At 44.7% G+C, this 14,930-nt stretch overlaps 1 protein-coding gene across 2 annotated transcripts in view; it reads right to left on the reverse strand.

Annotated features, from left to right (window-relative positions):
• Positions 1-10,577, reverse strand: part of SHLD1 (shieldin complex subunit 1) — a 34,394-nt gene extending 23,817 nt beyond the window's left edge. For both annotated transcript variants that reach the window (XR_008966502.1, XM_057384267.1), the window contains exons 1-3: positions 10,224-10,577; positions 9,417-9,527; positions 7,328-7,494 (exon numbers count right to left, since the gene is read on the reverse strand). Coding sequence is in view for 1 of the 2 variants with exons in the window: in XM_057384267.1 (XP_057240250.1) it covers positions 7,328-7,487 (160 nt within the window). In the remaining variant the exon portion in view is untranslated. The remainder of the gene's footprint in view (positions 1-7,327; positions 7,495-9,416; positions 9,528-10,223) is intronic.
• Positions 10,578-14,930: the final 4,353 nt, after the last annotated feature.

Here is a 14,930-nt window from a genome sequence, read left to right on the forward strand (position 1 = left end):
GCTCTGGAGGGACTAAAGAGGAATGATATTCATTTGCTGAAATATTGTCCTGTGCCATGGGTCTCATGCTGGTACCCAGAAGCCACACAGACCTGTTAACACAGTCTTTCCCTGAAAATTCTGGAGCCCAGCTAAAAACAATTCACAGGCAAATTTGTTTCAGATAGGAGTTCAATGTACTGAACCACCTCCACTGATGATTCCAGGGGCAAGGAACAGAGATCATTGTTTGGAGAAAGCTGAGTATGACTACAAAAGCAGCTTCAAGCACAAAAGAAACTTTGCACTACATATGTGATAAACAAATATTTAAGGAATGGGGAAGCCCAGGGAAGCAYCCATTAAGGAGGAACCCAAGCAAGRAGCAGCTTCTCARCTATGTCTGCACTTTCACAGAGCCAGTAGTATCTGGTTTCCCAAAAACAGCCCCATCCCAGTCTGGTATCAGTCGTGCTTTGGTCAGGAAGAGTTCCTGAGGTCTCCTTGTACTAGCTTAGAAATTTTTGGTAATATTTAATGGCATCATAGTGGTTGCAAATGAGGGCTGAATTTGTTTATTATTCCTCTGTAAAACACACATTTGAACAGCTTCTGTTCCCARTTATAATTTTCCATCTCAAAGGAAAATTCAGAGTCTGCACTTCAGAGGATGAAAAATGATTCATAAAGAACTGAACAAACTCTTGTTCATTCTTGCCCATTGAACAAATTCTTGACATTTATTTACAGGATTTAATTCCTTCTCATTTAAATGATTCATGCTCRCTGGCAAGACAAAACAGCACTGACCTGGTAAAATAAAACAGCATTGGCATAAACACRTCCAAAGCTGCCTCACAGCTACCTTAGGAACAATTGCCATAATGACATTACTGCAATCTGAATTAGATTAGGTCACAGCAATGGACAAACATGGGTAGCTGTGATGAGAGAACTAAAAGTCCAGGTTGGAATGACACTTTAGATAAAGCTAAGGAAGAAATGACCCACAGGGACTCTTCCACCCCAGTGACAGGGCAAGGTGATACTAAAAGACCCAAGTCCCAGCAGTGGGCAGACAGAATTCTGTGTCTCACAAATCCCACAGTTAGGCACCAATGGATGCCCCCAAAACCACACCCCCCTCCAAACTGGACAGGAGTGAAGAAATACAACAAAAGGTTCATGAGTTGAAATAAGGACAGGGACAGATCACTCACCAAACGCCATCGTGGCAGACTCAGCTCGGGGAAATTAAATTAATTTATTACCAATCAAAATCAGAGCAGGGTAATAAGAAGCAAAACAAATTCTCCTTCCCAAAAGACCAACTCCCAAGCTCCCCGTTTTGCAGAGAACCAACGAATTTGATCAGACAACTTTAGTGCATAAGTACAACCCCTTGTCCCTGTTACTGAAGCATTTCCCTGTAGCTGATTTCTTATTATTAATGGTTTAGTACGAACTGTTCACTTGCATAGACACAGAGGTACTCTGAAGCATTGAAGTCTAAAAGGCAAGGCACAAATCTCAGTTTTTTCCCTTACTGATGTATGCATAGTGCTCAAAGTCTCCTAAAAATGGACTAATTTTCTCCCCCAGACTGTGAGGAATAAAGCACTCCCTTTTTCTCTTCAAGGATTTACTTTTGTCTGGATACTTTATGTAGCACATCCCTGAAATGGTAATTTACAAAAAATTTAAGTGACCTTCAGTGACCCCATGACACCCAGTGCTTTATTTTGTGTTTTGTGCAGTTTCCCTATGCTCCTTTTATGTCAGGTGGCATAAATTCGATCCTGCCTTTTCATCCAGTATCCAACAAAACTGGGCCACAAAGAGATGCTGGGAGAGTTCCTGAAGCTAAACTCATCAGAGCCATGGAGTCACCCACCAAAGAGGCTGCCCATAGCTTCAGTAAAGCTGCACAAATTCAAGGCCACTTCCCCAGTGTTTCACACATCTATATGAAATTAACAGCATTTGAAATATTTTACCTTTCTTTTTCCCCTTGATAAGACCCGAGTCTAAGAAAAATCCAGCATTTGGGTCATACTTGAGAGTGCACTTGATAAAAATCATCACTTAAAAAACGCACCTGCCCTCTAAATTCTGATSCTGCCAGGCTGGTGAAATCAGAAATGGGTAACATTGAGCACTAGAKGGCAGCAGGAAACAAACCAAAACCAGTAAAAATCCACCAATTCCCAAAACCAGGACTATATTCTTCATCAAGGCCAAGGCAGTTAAGCACTGTGCTTAACCAATTTCAAACGGATTTGCTCGGTCAAAAAAGAAATAATTCTGATGTTGTTTGGGACCACAGTTCAAACTGAAGTTCAAAATGAAGTGAAAGTTAACTTCCTGCAGTCTCAGGAGACTTCACATCAAAAAGCACCTTTGAACAGCACCCTACCCTTCACCTTCAAAGCAAACCAAAAAGTAAAATATTCTCCGTGTCATCTGCATGTTTTAGGCAAAAGGAGACTATCAGAAGTTTCTATCTCTAACCYGGAGTGCATGTATGAGCCCTTTTTAGCTCAGCTTTGGCTCAGTCTGAGAGTGATTTAAAATATCACACACATTTTGGATTTACAGAGTTACACAGACTATACAAAAGTTTTTAGCCAGACAAAAAAGCCGTTTTGGAAATTTGGCCACTTGAGGTAGCAGTGGTAGCTCAGCCAGCCAAGCTGTAATTTTTATACCAAGGAATGAGCACTGAGTTCTGGGCTGAACCGAAGCTCCCAGCACCCACCAGGAGGCAGCCCTGAAAGGTTGCTGCTGATGGGACAGAACACCCTCCTTTCATTTTCAGCCTCTACGTCAACACTTATGAGCAACTCCCCGACAGGAAAAGCACAAACCACGCCAGATCTCTTCAGTAAACAMAAAACCACTTCTGCAAAACACATTAAGCAACTCTTGACAGGCCAGAGGACCGGGTAGAAAGCAGAGAGCATTTAAGGACGAGTCAGAACACGTGTACCAACATTAGCACCACTCCTCAATTGCTGATAAAAGACACAGCACCCCACTGCAAAACAAGGCACGTAAATTCACTGGAAACATTCACTGACAGCATTTTTTTTCCAGAGGAATCCCAATTGCCTGTAGAACTGACAGCTGTGTTAACAGGTTGAAAATCTCTGCTTTGTTTAACACAGTTGACTGGTTGACTGAAAACCCAGAAAGCAACTGAATAGTCAAAAAATCATGCCTTTTACTTTTWAACTGTGATAAACTTGTAACCAGATCTCCTCTTGATTTGAGTGGCAAATTCAGCAGCAGTGCCATGGCCCAAGCTCACTGATTTACCTGAAACCAGTAAATGCTCTGCTCCATTTTCCCCAAGCTCTCAGAACGTGTTCCAAATGGACTGTTTCTGAAGAAAGCCTACAAGACCCCACAACAGATCAGAGAGAACTTACAGCCTGGCTACCCACAAGAAGAAGAAATTAATAGACCAACACCACATTTTTTTCAGAAACCACCAWCCTGGAAAGGCTGTAACCCCATGTGAAAGGCAGGACATTGAATCTCAGCTGTACCTGTGCTGCTGCCAGGAAGAGGAGCTGTCCCCACTTCATCCACACMAATATTCACATGGCAGCCCAGAAAGCTGGGCCAGCTCCCTGAGCTGACTCCTCACGTGGCCACCTGTGTACCAACACTAAGGATCAACCAGAAATAAAAAGCAGAGTCAGGAACAGCGTGGGACTCTCACTGCATTTCAGAGGTCAGGGGAAGTCCATGGAAAATAACTAAAGGTAAGCCTGAGCTCAAACTTTAAACAAACTGCAGGAACAGAAGCACAGCTTTTGGAAAGGCAAAGGCTGAACATCTCAATCCTCCTAAGCTGGCTTTAATTAATTTTTTTTTTTTTTAAAAAAAAAAAGCTAGCCAGCTTTTAGATCCTTGCAAGTCTCTTCAAGCCCACAGGAAACTGTTTTCCTTCACCACCCCATTTCTCCAGTAACCTCCTCTCTCTCCTACTGTAATCCTTTCATTTTCTCTGTTCTTGTGACACYCTGTTTTCTTCCACTGGGTGACCCTGTCTACCCATCCATTTTCCTAAGGACACAGCTTTTCCATTACTTTTCAATAAAGAGAAAAAGCAATGAAGGCAGAGGCTACAGGACAAACAGGGAGATCCATCTCCCCAGTATCACCAGCCCTAGGCAGAGCCATGAAGGCAGATGGGGCTGAGCTTTGCCCATGCTTCAGACAGTCTCCTAAGCWTGATTCTACAACTGAACTCTCAAATGCTGCCTTCAAATTTAGATTCCATCCAGGACTGCATTGGCAAACCCAATTCTGACCACACAGCCCTGTGCTCTACCAATCTGAAGAGCAAATCTGTTCTCTAACACTTTTTTAGGTTGCAATTTTTCCAGGTAAATAGTGTTTTTTTCCACTRTCCCTGGTATGCTCTGGTTCAGTGCTCTACACGAAAAGTCACATTGCCAGTGAATTATTTCTTTGGAAACAACCTTTATTAGCTTCCTATGAAATATTAATCCAAATAATTTAATGTTTTCCCACACGTACACCTGAGCGCTGCCTGCCAAGTAAGAAAGAACTTTTGCTGGCAACATTTCTTAATCCAGAAGAAGTTGTAAGGTGTTCCTGCTTTAATGTGCAACTGAGTGATGCAGATTAGAAAARTTKTAATTATTTTTTTAARTTTTTTCCAGTATGGGATAAAAAAAGATGAAACACGCTGAAGGGTTCACTGATCCCATTCAATTTTCTCACTCTATCACCATTTGAACTCACTATGACAATAAGCTAAAAGTACAAATGTTTGTTGCAAGAACAGAACCCTCATTCCAACACAAATTATAAAACCACTCATTTATAAACAATTTAAGAGATTTAGTAATATTTCTACAGGACTAATGTTTTCTTTCCTAGGAATGCCTGCTGTCAGAAGGCCCTGTTTTCATGGCTAATGGATACTATTTCTTCTACTGAAAGTGATGGAGCCTCCCTAGACTCATAAGACCTGTTACTGGTGACTCAGGCACTAGGAATAYCCCCATGACCATTTCCAGCTCCTCAGGCACTGGTGGTGTGGYACTTTAGTCAGTCTTGGTTCAGTTCATGTGGCAGATGGCAGAAAACACAGCCTGTGCTGTCAGTCTGTTTCATTCCYAAGGAAGCTGCTGCATACCCAGAGAGCTGACGGCCTTTTGGAAATTAATAGACCAACAYCACAATCATTGAATCATTGAGGAAGATCCTCATCCATCTGCAATCTTCTGGTCATGGTGTGGGGGTGCAGCCTACAGCCACTCCCACTCCTCAGGGTCGCAGCAGCAGCTCTCAATGTCCCATGACAAAACAAAGAAGCAAAGGAGCTTCCTTTCCCAAGATACATTTGACAGAACTTGCTTTTCCAAGAGTATGTGACACAGGCAGACTGTTTTTAAAACCATCTTCATCTCTCTTCTGCCATAGTGACCAAACTCAATGGGAGTTTAAGTGAGTCTGTACATTGGTTTGATGTTGTTACAAGGAGAAAACAACCAAGATCTTCAGAGCATGAACTGGTCATGCTGTGACACTTGAGTTATCTCCCTCCAGGAGCACAGGGAGCATCCCACAGTTATTGCCAAGTGCTTTCAGTTGTGAGCAGCCTCCACAACAAGTCAGGAAGGTGAGTGCTCACAAGTCTCAGCTGTCCTCCTCAGCACACCTGGAATCCAAACTGACACCAGAGGGTGTTGGGGACAGCAAGGAGGCAGGATGTGGCCTCTCAGCATACCTTGGTACTGAGCTTCAGCTGCACATGCCATGCGTGCACCCAAAACAACTTGCCCAGCGCTGTCATTTCCACACATTGCTCCCACTAAGCCTCAGACATTCCTGGGACTGCCAAGTGGTCATGSAGTTATTCCATGTGTCCCATTCAACAGGGCAATCAAGGACAGCTGCCCTGAGCCACACTAAATGCTGTTTGAGCAACACATCCCAGGAACTGCCTCACAGMTCCCAGGATTGCTTCATACCTGCACACGGGGCTTGTGAAACCTGAGCAGACAAATGCCTTCCAGGCTGTCTCACTGTCAGAGGATCTTCCCCAYGACACTGGAAAAGGCTTGCTCAGGACATTCCCTGTCGTGGTGGTCATTATTCTTATGCACCAAAACAAAGCAAAACCTCAAACCAGACACACTGTTGCTGTAGTGGATCATGGAATGTGATACAAGTTGTGGTTAAAGCAGAAAATTGTCATCGTTATTAACGTAAGATGTGTGACTTCCTTGCCTGCATAACAAAACCAAAGCAAGGCTTGGTCTCTACTGCTGGCAAATTTCATTACAATTCTGGACATCTCAACCTAAACCTGAAGGCAACTGCACCGGGAAGCAGTAGACATCAGCTGAGTGACATCAGTTGGTAGATCCCACTGCTTATCTGTTTAGCATGAAAATGAGGGAATTCCCACTGGAAGAAACTCACCTGTTGAATTTCGTGCCAATTTCTTGGAAGCAGGCCACAGAAAACCACTTCAGAGCAAGAAGCCAAACCCTAATTTTGCACTACTCAAGATTCTAAAGCAACCAGAAATGTTGTCAATGATCTTTCACCAGCTCAGGTGTCTTGACAAATCCTCTGCACACATTATTTGCTGACCAAACTTATTTTCCCCCCAATATTAAATACAAATACTAGAACTTTTATTCCAGCTAGTATGAATGTATGGCAAGAAGCGCCCTGGGCCAGCACATTTTGATTTCCCATTTCTTGCCACCTGTACCTTATCTTCTCAGATATACCATTTATACCATTACTCCCAAGAATCTGGAGAAGTGGCTAACCTAAAGTGTTACTTCTGCAGAGATGAGTATTCTTTCAAGTGAGGAAACTGGTATCTCAATAGAGTGGAACTGAAGCAGTCCTCACCACACTACTGTCATTAGCACAAGCAAAGAYTCAGTTATCATAATTAAAGTAATGGGGTAACAAGGCCACATCCTGAGCTTGAAAAACATAAGGAAAAGTTTAAAAATTCTTCCTACTAACTATGGTAATTTAAGACAGTATTTACTAGTGATGTCTGAAGGACTACTCTGTTAGTTAACAGAACACATTAAATATGAAGAGTGCTGCAGAACATTAGCAGCTGATAGCATCCTCTGAGCTCCTCTCCTGTGTCCCATCAATCCTGAGCTCCCAGTGAATCTGTCAAGCTGGAGCAGATTGCAGTTAGGGTAAATTGTGTTTTAGGACAGGCAGATGCACCAGAACCAGACTGCAGTGACTCAGTCAAATGACACAGTGCCTACACAGAGAAAGCACTGGCTATAGAAAGAGCATGTGGAGGAGCAGAAGCTGTTACCTGTGGGTGGAGAGGGAAAAACATCCCCAGAAGGATAAAGCTCCTCGCTGTTTTCAGAGCTGTGTGGAGGCAGGAAGTGCTCTGCTAGGTCACAAACAGAGGGGAGGTCCAAAACACTGCTCTCTGAGGTGTCACTTGGTGACGTCTCCTTTCCTTCCATGGTCCCACTGCAGACATAAATGAGATTCAGCTGGGTTTTTAGAGCATGARAATCTAAGCAGAAGTCAACACAAATGATCCAGCATTTTTTACTGCTTTATGAGCTGAGAGGAGATGTTCTAGTATAATCATACTTCAGTTAAGAAATAAAAACAAATTTAAAGATGTAAAGAAGGAACAACATCAAACCCCATAGGTAACAGCCCTCAGCCTTAAGTAGGGTAACTAGGAGTCCACAATAAATCTGACCTTCCTAGAGGCTTCCCAGAAGTGCAGATTCAGGCTCCAAAACWAGGAAGCCATGGAGTATATTCCCTTCAGGGTATCCTTTGTGTGCCATTTAAAAGGAAACATGTTCTACAGGGTCCTTTTTCACTGATGCTGCTACAAGCCTCAAGTTAAATCCACCCATCCTAGCTACGACCACTAGCAGAAMGAAAATGCTTCTTAAAACTTGGTAGCCTCAATCTGACAGGGATGGCAAAAAATTCCTAGTGTGGAGACAGCAGGGGCAGCTGTGCTGTATAACCTGTGCACAGCACTTTGGAAAGCTTTGGCTGAAGCATCCCCACATCCCAAAACCCTTCTGGCAAGATTCCTTAACCAGTCCACCACCACAAAGGGAACAAACACACAGTTGGGTGGAGAACAAGACAAGGCTGGTGCCACCCTGCTCCACATCAATGACTACGTGAATGGGCAACTCTTTTGGAGAGGATGGAATTAAAGTGTTCCAGTCCAGCAGCTCCAAGCACAGCCACATGAGTGTCTGGGGCAGAAGATGAGTGAAATGTGAAAAATTTGGCGGGGGAATAGCTCCTTCTATTTTGGTAAAGAGTGACAGGACAGAGGAACCCGATCTGGTGGTCAGGCAATGGCTTGTGACCCTGCAGGCTCACATTTATCTTCTCTTCTGTAAAATGAAGACAGCAAGTTCTCGTCTTGGGGTTATTATCAGTAAGGAATGTGACAGCCACAGTGGGCAAAGGAATCCCCAGAAGGCATTAGTACTGAAAAATTAAGTATATACCCCCATGCAGATTTTTTTAAAAAAGACACCATTCCTTAGGTGCTTCTGTGCTGAGTAAACTTTTAGTTAAGATACACCTCTGACCTTTGCAATATGCTGGGCAACTCGCTGGTGAGGAGAATGGAGATGTTGGCTGGGATACCAGAGAAGAGCAGCTGCTTTGCCTTGGAGGGACAAGGTCTGTGCACTCACAGAAAGGTCTCAAGAAAAAGTCAGCATAAGGTTAAAAACAAAACAAAGTACACATCCTTCTTCCCTCCAACAGTCACTGCAAAAAGAAGCTTCTCCTCCTTTGCTCTTCATGTACCAAAATATAAACAATCTGAACATAAGGAACACAGAGAAGGGAAAACTTCCCTCAAATATTGTGTTCACAATGTGTGCTACCTTAAAGTACAAAGTACTTTAGAGTACATTTTAGAGAACTAAACTGCCTATTCCTGTCCTTGGTCTGGAAAAAAAAACCAAACAAAAACAACAAAAACCCACACTGAAAACTCAATTAATTCTGTCCCTCCCAAGGGCAAGTGGCAGATTACAGCAATAGGAGCTGCTGGTGTGATACCACAGCAGCTTAAGGCTGTCATTGATGGGAGCTGTATTGATGGCCCTGGGTGTCTCTGCCAGCTCCCTGGGCTGRTCCCCTTCCTTGTCTTGCCACAACAGGACTAACAACATGTGCAACCATATTYTGATCAGATTTAGATAAAACAAACCAGCTTAGAAAACAAAAAAAAAAGTTTACTTCTGGATTAGCTCCCTCCAGTCCTCCTAAAAGTATACAGCAGTCCTACCCCCAAAACTGATGGTGAGACCTCAGCTGATGGTGTTTGTGAGAAAAGCCTCAGTCCTGGGCCTTCACACATATGAAAGAGATTCACTGTTACCTCTGTGCCATACCTGAGAGCACTGATGTGCAAACAGTCCCTTTGGACAAAGGCCAGGAGCAAACAGTCTGTTACTGCTTCAGGATTCCCTTGTTCTTCCTTCACGGTTTGTCAACCCCACTTGCTGGAATGAAACAAACAGGTCAGTTAGATGCTTTCCACCAGCTGATCTGGCAGACGGACAAAGTGACCTTTCAAAAAACATATGCTGGCCAAAATCAACTGCCAGTCATCACATATACCACTGGGTCTGGTAGAGAGGAAAAGTTTTTTTCTAGGAATCAGAAACAGCACATCCATTTATGCCCTTGAACCTTTTGACAGCAACGGAAACCTCCTGGAAAGGGGCCGGTACATTCTAAAATTAAAGCCAAGATTTTCTTTACAAKAAGCTGCCAGATGGGCTGTTTATTCAAAACCCACCAAGCAGAGAATCAAGTTATAGCTTGGCARCTTTCCCTCCCTCCTGTGGAGAGCAGGTATTTCCCCAACAGGTTTATCTAGCAACATCTTGATATCAACAGCCTGTTTTCTCAAACCTCAGCCTGAAAACGTGCTTTCAGAGCACCACAAAACCCACCCTGCAGAGCGGCTCACAAAACCCAAATCCTGTTTCCTCTGCCACTACCTCGACTATTTTCAGTGAGCAACCAGGACAGATGTAGTTTCAAGCAGAAAGAGCATTTTTTTTTTTCCAGGCCACCCTCACGCGGTGGCACTGCACAGCCACCAGGAATGTCACAAAAGCCTGTCCTGCACAGGCTCACCGGCTTGGCATTAGAATGTGATTGATCAAGTGGGTGTGAGGCACTGGCCTTACCGGCTGCCCTGCTCAGCTGCCTTTGGGGGATGCAGGGGAGGGGGTTTTCCTCATCCCGGCCTTTCCTGCAGGCAATATTCACGCATTGTTTCAAAAACCACTCCCTTGGCAGTGAGGGGCAAAAAGAGCGACACGAGACAATGGTGCGAGCCTCACCACGGCCTCACCGCCCCACCCCCTCACCGCCTTCTGAGGAGAAATACCGCTGCAGCAGCCCGAGAGCGGCCAGAAGTCGAGTGAAGGGAGGAACAAGGGAAAGCCAAAAGCAGGGCAGGGATGTCCCGAGCCGGGCCGCAATGGCACAGCCGCGCCTCGGGCCTTCCACGCCGCTGCCGGGCCCAGCGAGAGACCTCCCACCCCAGACCGCCGAAGGGCGAGGTGAAGCGGACAGAAGCCTCTGTGCTGTGGGCAGAAGTGACCAGAGGACCCCGAGCACGGCGCTGCGGGCCCAGGAAAGCCGGCKATGATGATAACACCGATGATGATAACACAAACCCGAACAGCGACAGCGCCGTCCCGGCCTGCCCAGCGCGGCTGCGCAAGGCCCGGGCCCGCCCCGCCCGGCCGCGGATGGGATGGGGGCGGGAAGGATTTCAAAATGTTCTAGTGAGGTTTTCCTCAGAACTCAGATTTCTCGGTCAGAATTCGGAGAGGAGAGGTTTTAGCGGTGGCGCTGTTCCGTGCCTGGCACASGGGAGGCCGTCTCGGGTTGCTCAGCGCTTGGTCGCTTTGCACCGCCGCCCTGCCAAGGTGCAGCTTGGAAAAGCTGAGCGTGAGGCTGCGGGTTCAAACATAACAGAGTGCGCTGAGAAAAAAAAAAATAACACAATTCCCACCAGTTAAGCAACTGGGGAGACTGCGAGCCTTCCTCCAGGGTTTAGGGAGCTCAWGGAGATATGCACCAAGGATGTTCATGTGCTCCCAGCGAGGAGTTTTAACAGGCGRTGGAGTGGAAGCTTCGCAAACCCTGCTGAGAAGCGGGATACAAACCACACTCAGTTTGGGGCATCGCAGCACTTCGGCACCTGGCACGATTGGCGCTGCCACAGCCACAACARGCGTGGCGACAAGGACATTTACGGSGGACTGACACAGACATCYTGCCCCTTTTTAACAGCRGACAYGTGCTGGGTGCTCGTCCAGCAAAGGGAATACGGGGCAGTGCCGCCTGACAGCGTGTGCACAGCACAGCCAGACATCCCGGGACAGAGGTCAAGGATCCGCCCTGTTATCGTCTGGGCAGGAAAGCTGCCGGCCGACCTGCCGGGAAGAAGTACTGCCATGGGGGAGCTGCCTGTGCTTTTTGGCACGTGTGCTGTAAAGTGAGACTGGGAAGGAGCTGGGAGTTTTTTTCCAAGAGCCTTTGGAATTAGGAGTAACTGAAGGCAAACTGATGTGTTTAGGAGGAAGTCACTAAAAGGAAGAAAATTAATTTGAAGTTCCCGTAGCTGCCAAGAGGGCTTTGTTTTTCTCCCAGGTGAGCTGGTTTGAGCTGGCAAAGGTCTYCACAGGGAGAGCCTTTGAATCTGTGTTTCAGGCACAGCAGTGACTCTCTCGAGCCAGGCCTGGGCATTTGGGGTCACTGCATAAGTAGAGATGTGAACCTAGCTACACCTGAACTAAACTAAACCTGGACTCTGCTCTAATGCTAGACTACCATCATATCAGTTCCTGGGAGCTGCCCATCCCACTGGGAAGTTCTGTGACTTGGAAGGCAGCACCCTGGCATTTAATTTCCTTGCAGGGAGCAGGACTGGAGCTTAGCTGTGGAATGCAAAACATCAGCAGACCTGCTTTATTTASCTCTGGGAGCACATGAAATATTGCAGCATCCAGAAAACAGCCATCYCTGTGATTTCACCCCACTGGATCATGCCAAGTCTCTGCCACTAGAAAAGCTCTGGCTCTGGGCAAYACCACTTGCTCCTGGAAAAGCAAGGAGCTCCAGCAAACAGAACTGCCAACATGTAGTACTTATTAACAAACATACACAGCTTACCAATTTCTATTTGTCATGCTAGGTGGACAGMCAAATCTTTGAATTTCATTTCCCTCCTCTCCCTCACCAGAATGAGGAAGTCCTGCAGTGCTGGCATCCCCATCGTTGTAGTCCACATGTTGTAATCTTTATTCCTTATGAACTGTGTTATCAGCAAAAAGATTAAGTTTGCCTGTAGTATTTAGGGCAAGTCTCTAAGTGAGTACTACGCTCCCTTTTATCAGTGCCTGAATGTTGGCACATGATAAAACTATACCAGCAGTCATGTCTGAAGATGGCTAAAGTAAAAGGTGTGTGAGAGCCAGGAAACTCAGAATTAAACCCCACACTTTTGCCAAATATCAGACTACTGAGAGTCACAGCTGGGGAAAAGGAAATATGTTTTGTGGCTCTTGCAGCTCTGCCACRATGAGATTTTTCAGTGTGTTGACAGTCTCAGGGCCAGATTGTACAAGTTGTACAATTCCATGTCATTGAAGCYAATGTGTATCTGCCWATTAAGCATGTTGAATACTTAATAYGTAACATGAAGAAAAAAATGTCTTCACAAACTTGCAGAACTTGCAGGTTTGTGTCTTCCCGTTGTCACACCACAGGGGAGCCTGCCTACTTCCTTCTTTCTTACACAATAGCTCAAAGCTAATTTAGTACATGAAAACAGAAGAGCAGCTGAATTAATAGAAGCGAATCCAGGAAGTGGGCTGAAGGGRTGCTAAGGAAACGTGAGCAATTTTGATTTTTACACTGCTGAATTCACAAAGATTGTTCTGTGAATTAACAAGAATGATTAAACCAAAGTTTGTGGTCTATACTTCAGTGTTTTGTGTTCACTCCTCACAATGAACTAATCTTTTTTTTTTCTCAGAACTAAAAGCAAGAAAAAATATCAGTATATTTAAATCTATTATTTGCAGGCATTTTACTTTTCAGCTCAAGATACTGTTACTAAAACAGATGGAGAGTTAGGCTCCATCCTAGATTCCCATTCTGAAGCTTTTCCCAAACATTGCAGACAGTGTTTTAGTGCCCTTTGCTCTGTAAAATCCTCTTGTGGTTACCCTAGGAATTAGTGTTTTTAGGCTTCAGGCCAGTGGGAGTGAGAAACAGCTCTTCAAAGCCACGAGATGAGAAACAGCAACTGGCAACTTATTTCCACTCCTTCCAGACCAGTGAGGTTTGCTGACAACCCTGCAAATAGCAAAAAGCAGAGGAAAGCTGTAAGGAAAGCTCTTTTTCACCACCCCACTATCCCATAAAATGCCAGACACCTGGCTTTTTCAAGTAACTTTTTGCATGATCATTGCTCCTTCACCTAGAGCCGTGTCCTTTGTGTGCACACCACAGCAGAGTATTGAAAATGCAGCTCAGCTGTAGAGGCAAAACACATTAAAATCTGTATTATTCATCCAGATTCCTACCAAAGCCAAACCCAGGTTAGCATATCTGTGGGTATATACTTGCTTACCTGGGAGCAGAAAAGAGGCTGTTACCCTAAAACTCATTGATTTATCCAGCTGTGTTAGCTGATCAGATAAAGAGTRTTATAGTCCTTTCAAATTTGCCAAAGTTAGGTTTTCAGGACGCCATAAAAAGAAATTGTGTGTTTTGTGCTCCGCCACATCAAAGGCAATCATTGAAACCAGCAAAGCTCCTCTAAAGAGTCAGTGCCACTTCAGCTGAAATTCCCCTCCTCGTATTATGATCTCCAAGCAGTGATAACTGCGGGGCTAATGCCTTTCAGAGTTTGGACTGAGCTATCACAGAAACTGATTGGTGATTCAGGTTCCTGATTAACACTAGGGTTAACATATGAGCTATTCTGCCTGTCTTTCTAACTTACAATCTACCTGTCTTTCTCACCCACAGTCAAGCAGGCATCTCCCAAGTTCCTCCAACCCCATAAACTCTGCTCTGGTAACAGAATTCAAGACAGGTGAAGTTTATGAGCAGCAAGRAGTCATCTGCATTACAAAAAGTGGGTCAGCCAGGCAATCAAAAATATTCTTGGCCTTCTCTTCCCTGGCCATAAGACAAGTAATGCTTTTTGCTTCCTCCTTCAGTAACAACAGGTTTAAGCCTTTTGCTTGCTGCAGTCAACACCCTGAGGTACAGGAAGTTTCAAAGACCAAATGCTATTTTCTGTTGTGYCACGTGCGAGTAAATTGACTTCTATTTTTTTTTAATGAATCTCTTGCTGTGGCTGTGACCTGCTTTTTCTGGTATCTGGGTTTTTAAGGTGTCACTTCTAAACTAAACAAGAAACCATGGTAGCCAGTTCATGTATTCATATGGTGTCTCAGAATTTTGTGATTTCAAAAGAAAGTGGCTCTCTCTTCAAAAAGTAGTTGACTGTGGCAAAGGCTTGACAATGTGAATGTTTGGGACATTTTGGTACAAGCAGAAGCAGAATTTTTTTTTTTTTTACAATTCTGTACCAAATCCCATCTCTCTCCTTTGAGATCCTCTGCTAGAATGGGTGCAGAAGCATGCTCTAGTGCTCTGATTGCTATCACCCCTTCTTTTTGTGCTATCTCCTTTGCATCTGCTGCTGCTTCAACCCACTTTGAATGAAAGCTTTTTAGGACCTAACACTGTTATTCTTGTTCTGTACAAGACTTYAGCATGGTGGATCCTGACCTAGGGYTCTCTGTGGCTTCATTTCCTCCCTTCTGCATCAMAAGTCACTAAAATAAAACAAAAGCATTGTG

The sequence above is a fragment of the Malurus melanocephalus genome, unplaced genomic scaffold (genome assembly GCF_030028575.1).
Source record: "Malurus melanocephalus ecotype Western Australia unplaced genomic scaffold, MMel_1.1 scaffold_695, whole genome shotgun sequence".
Taxonomy (NCBI): Eukaryota; Metazoa; Chordata; class Aves; order Passeriformes; family Maluridae; genus Malurus; species Malurus melanocephalus.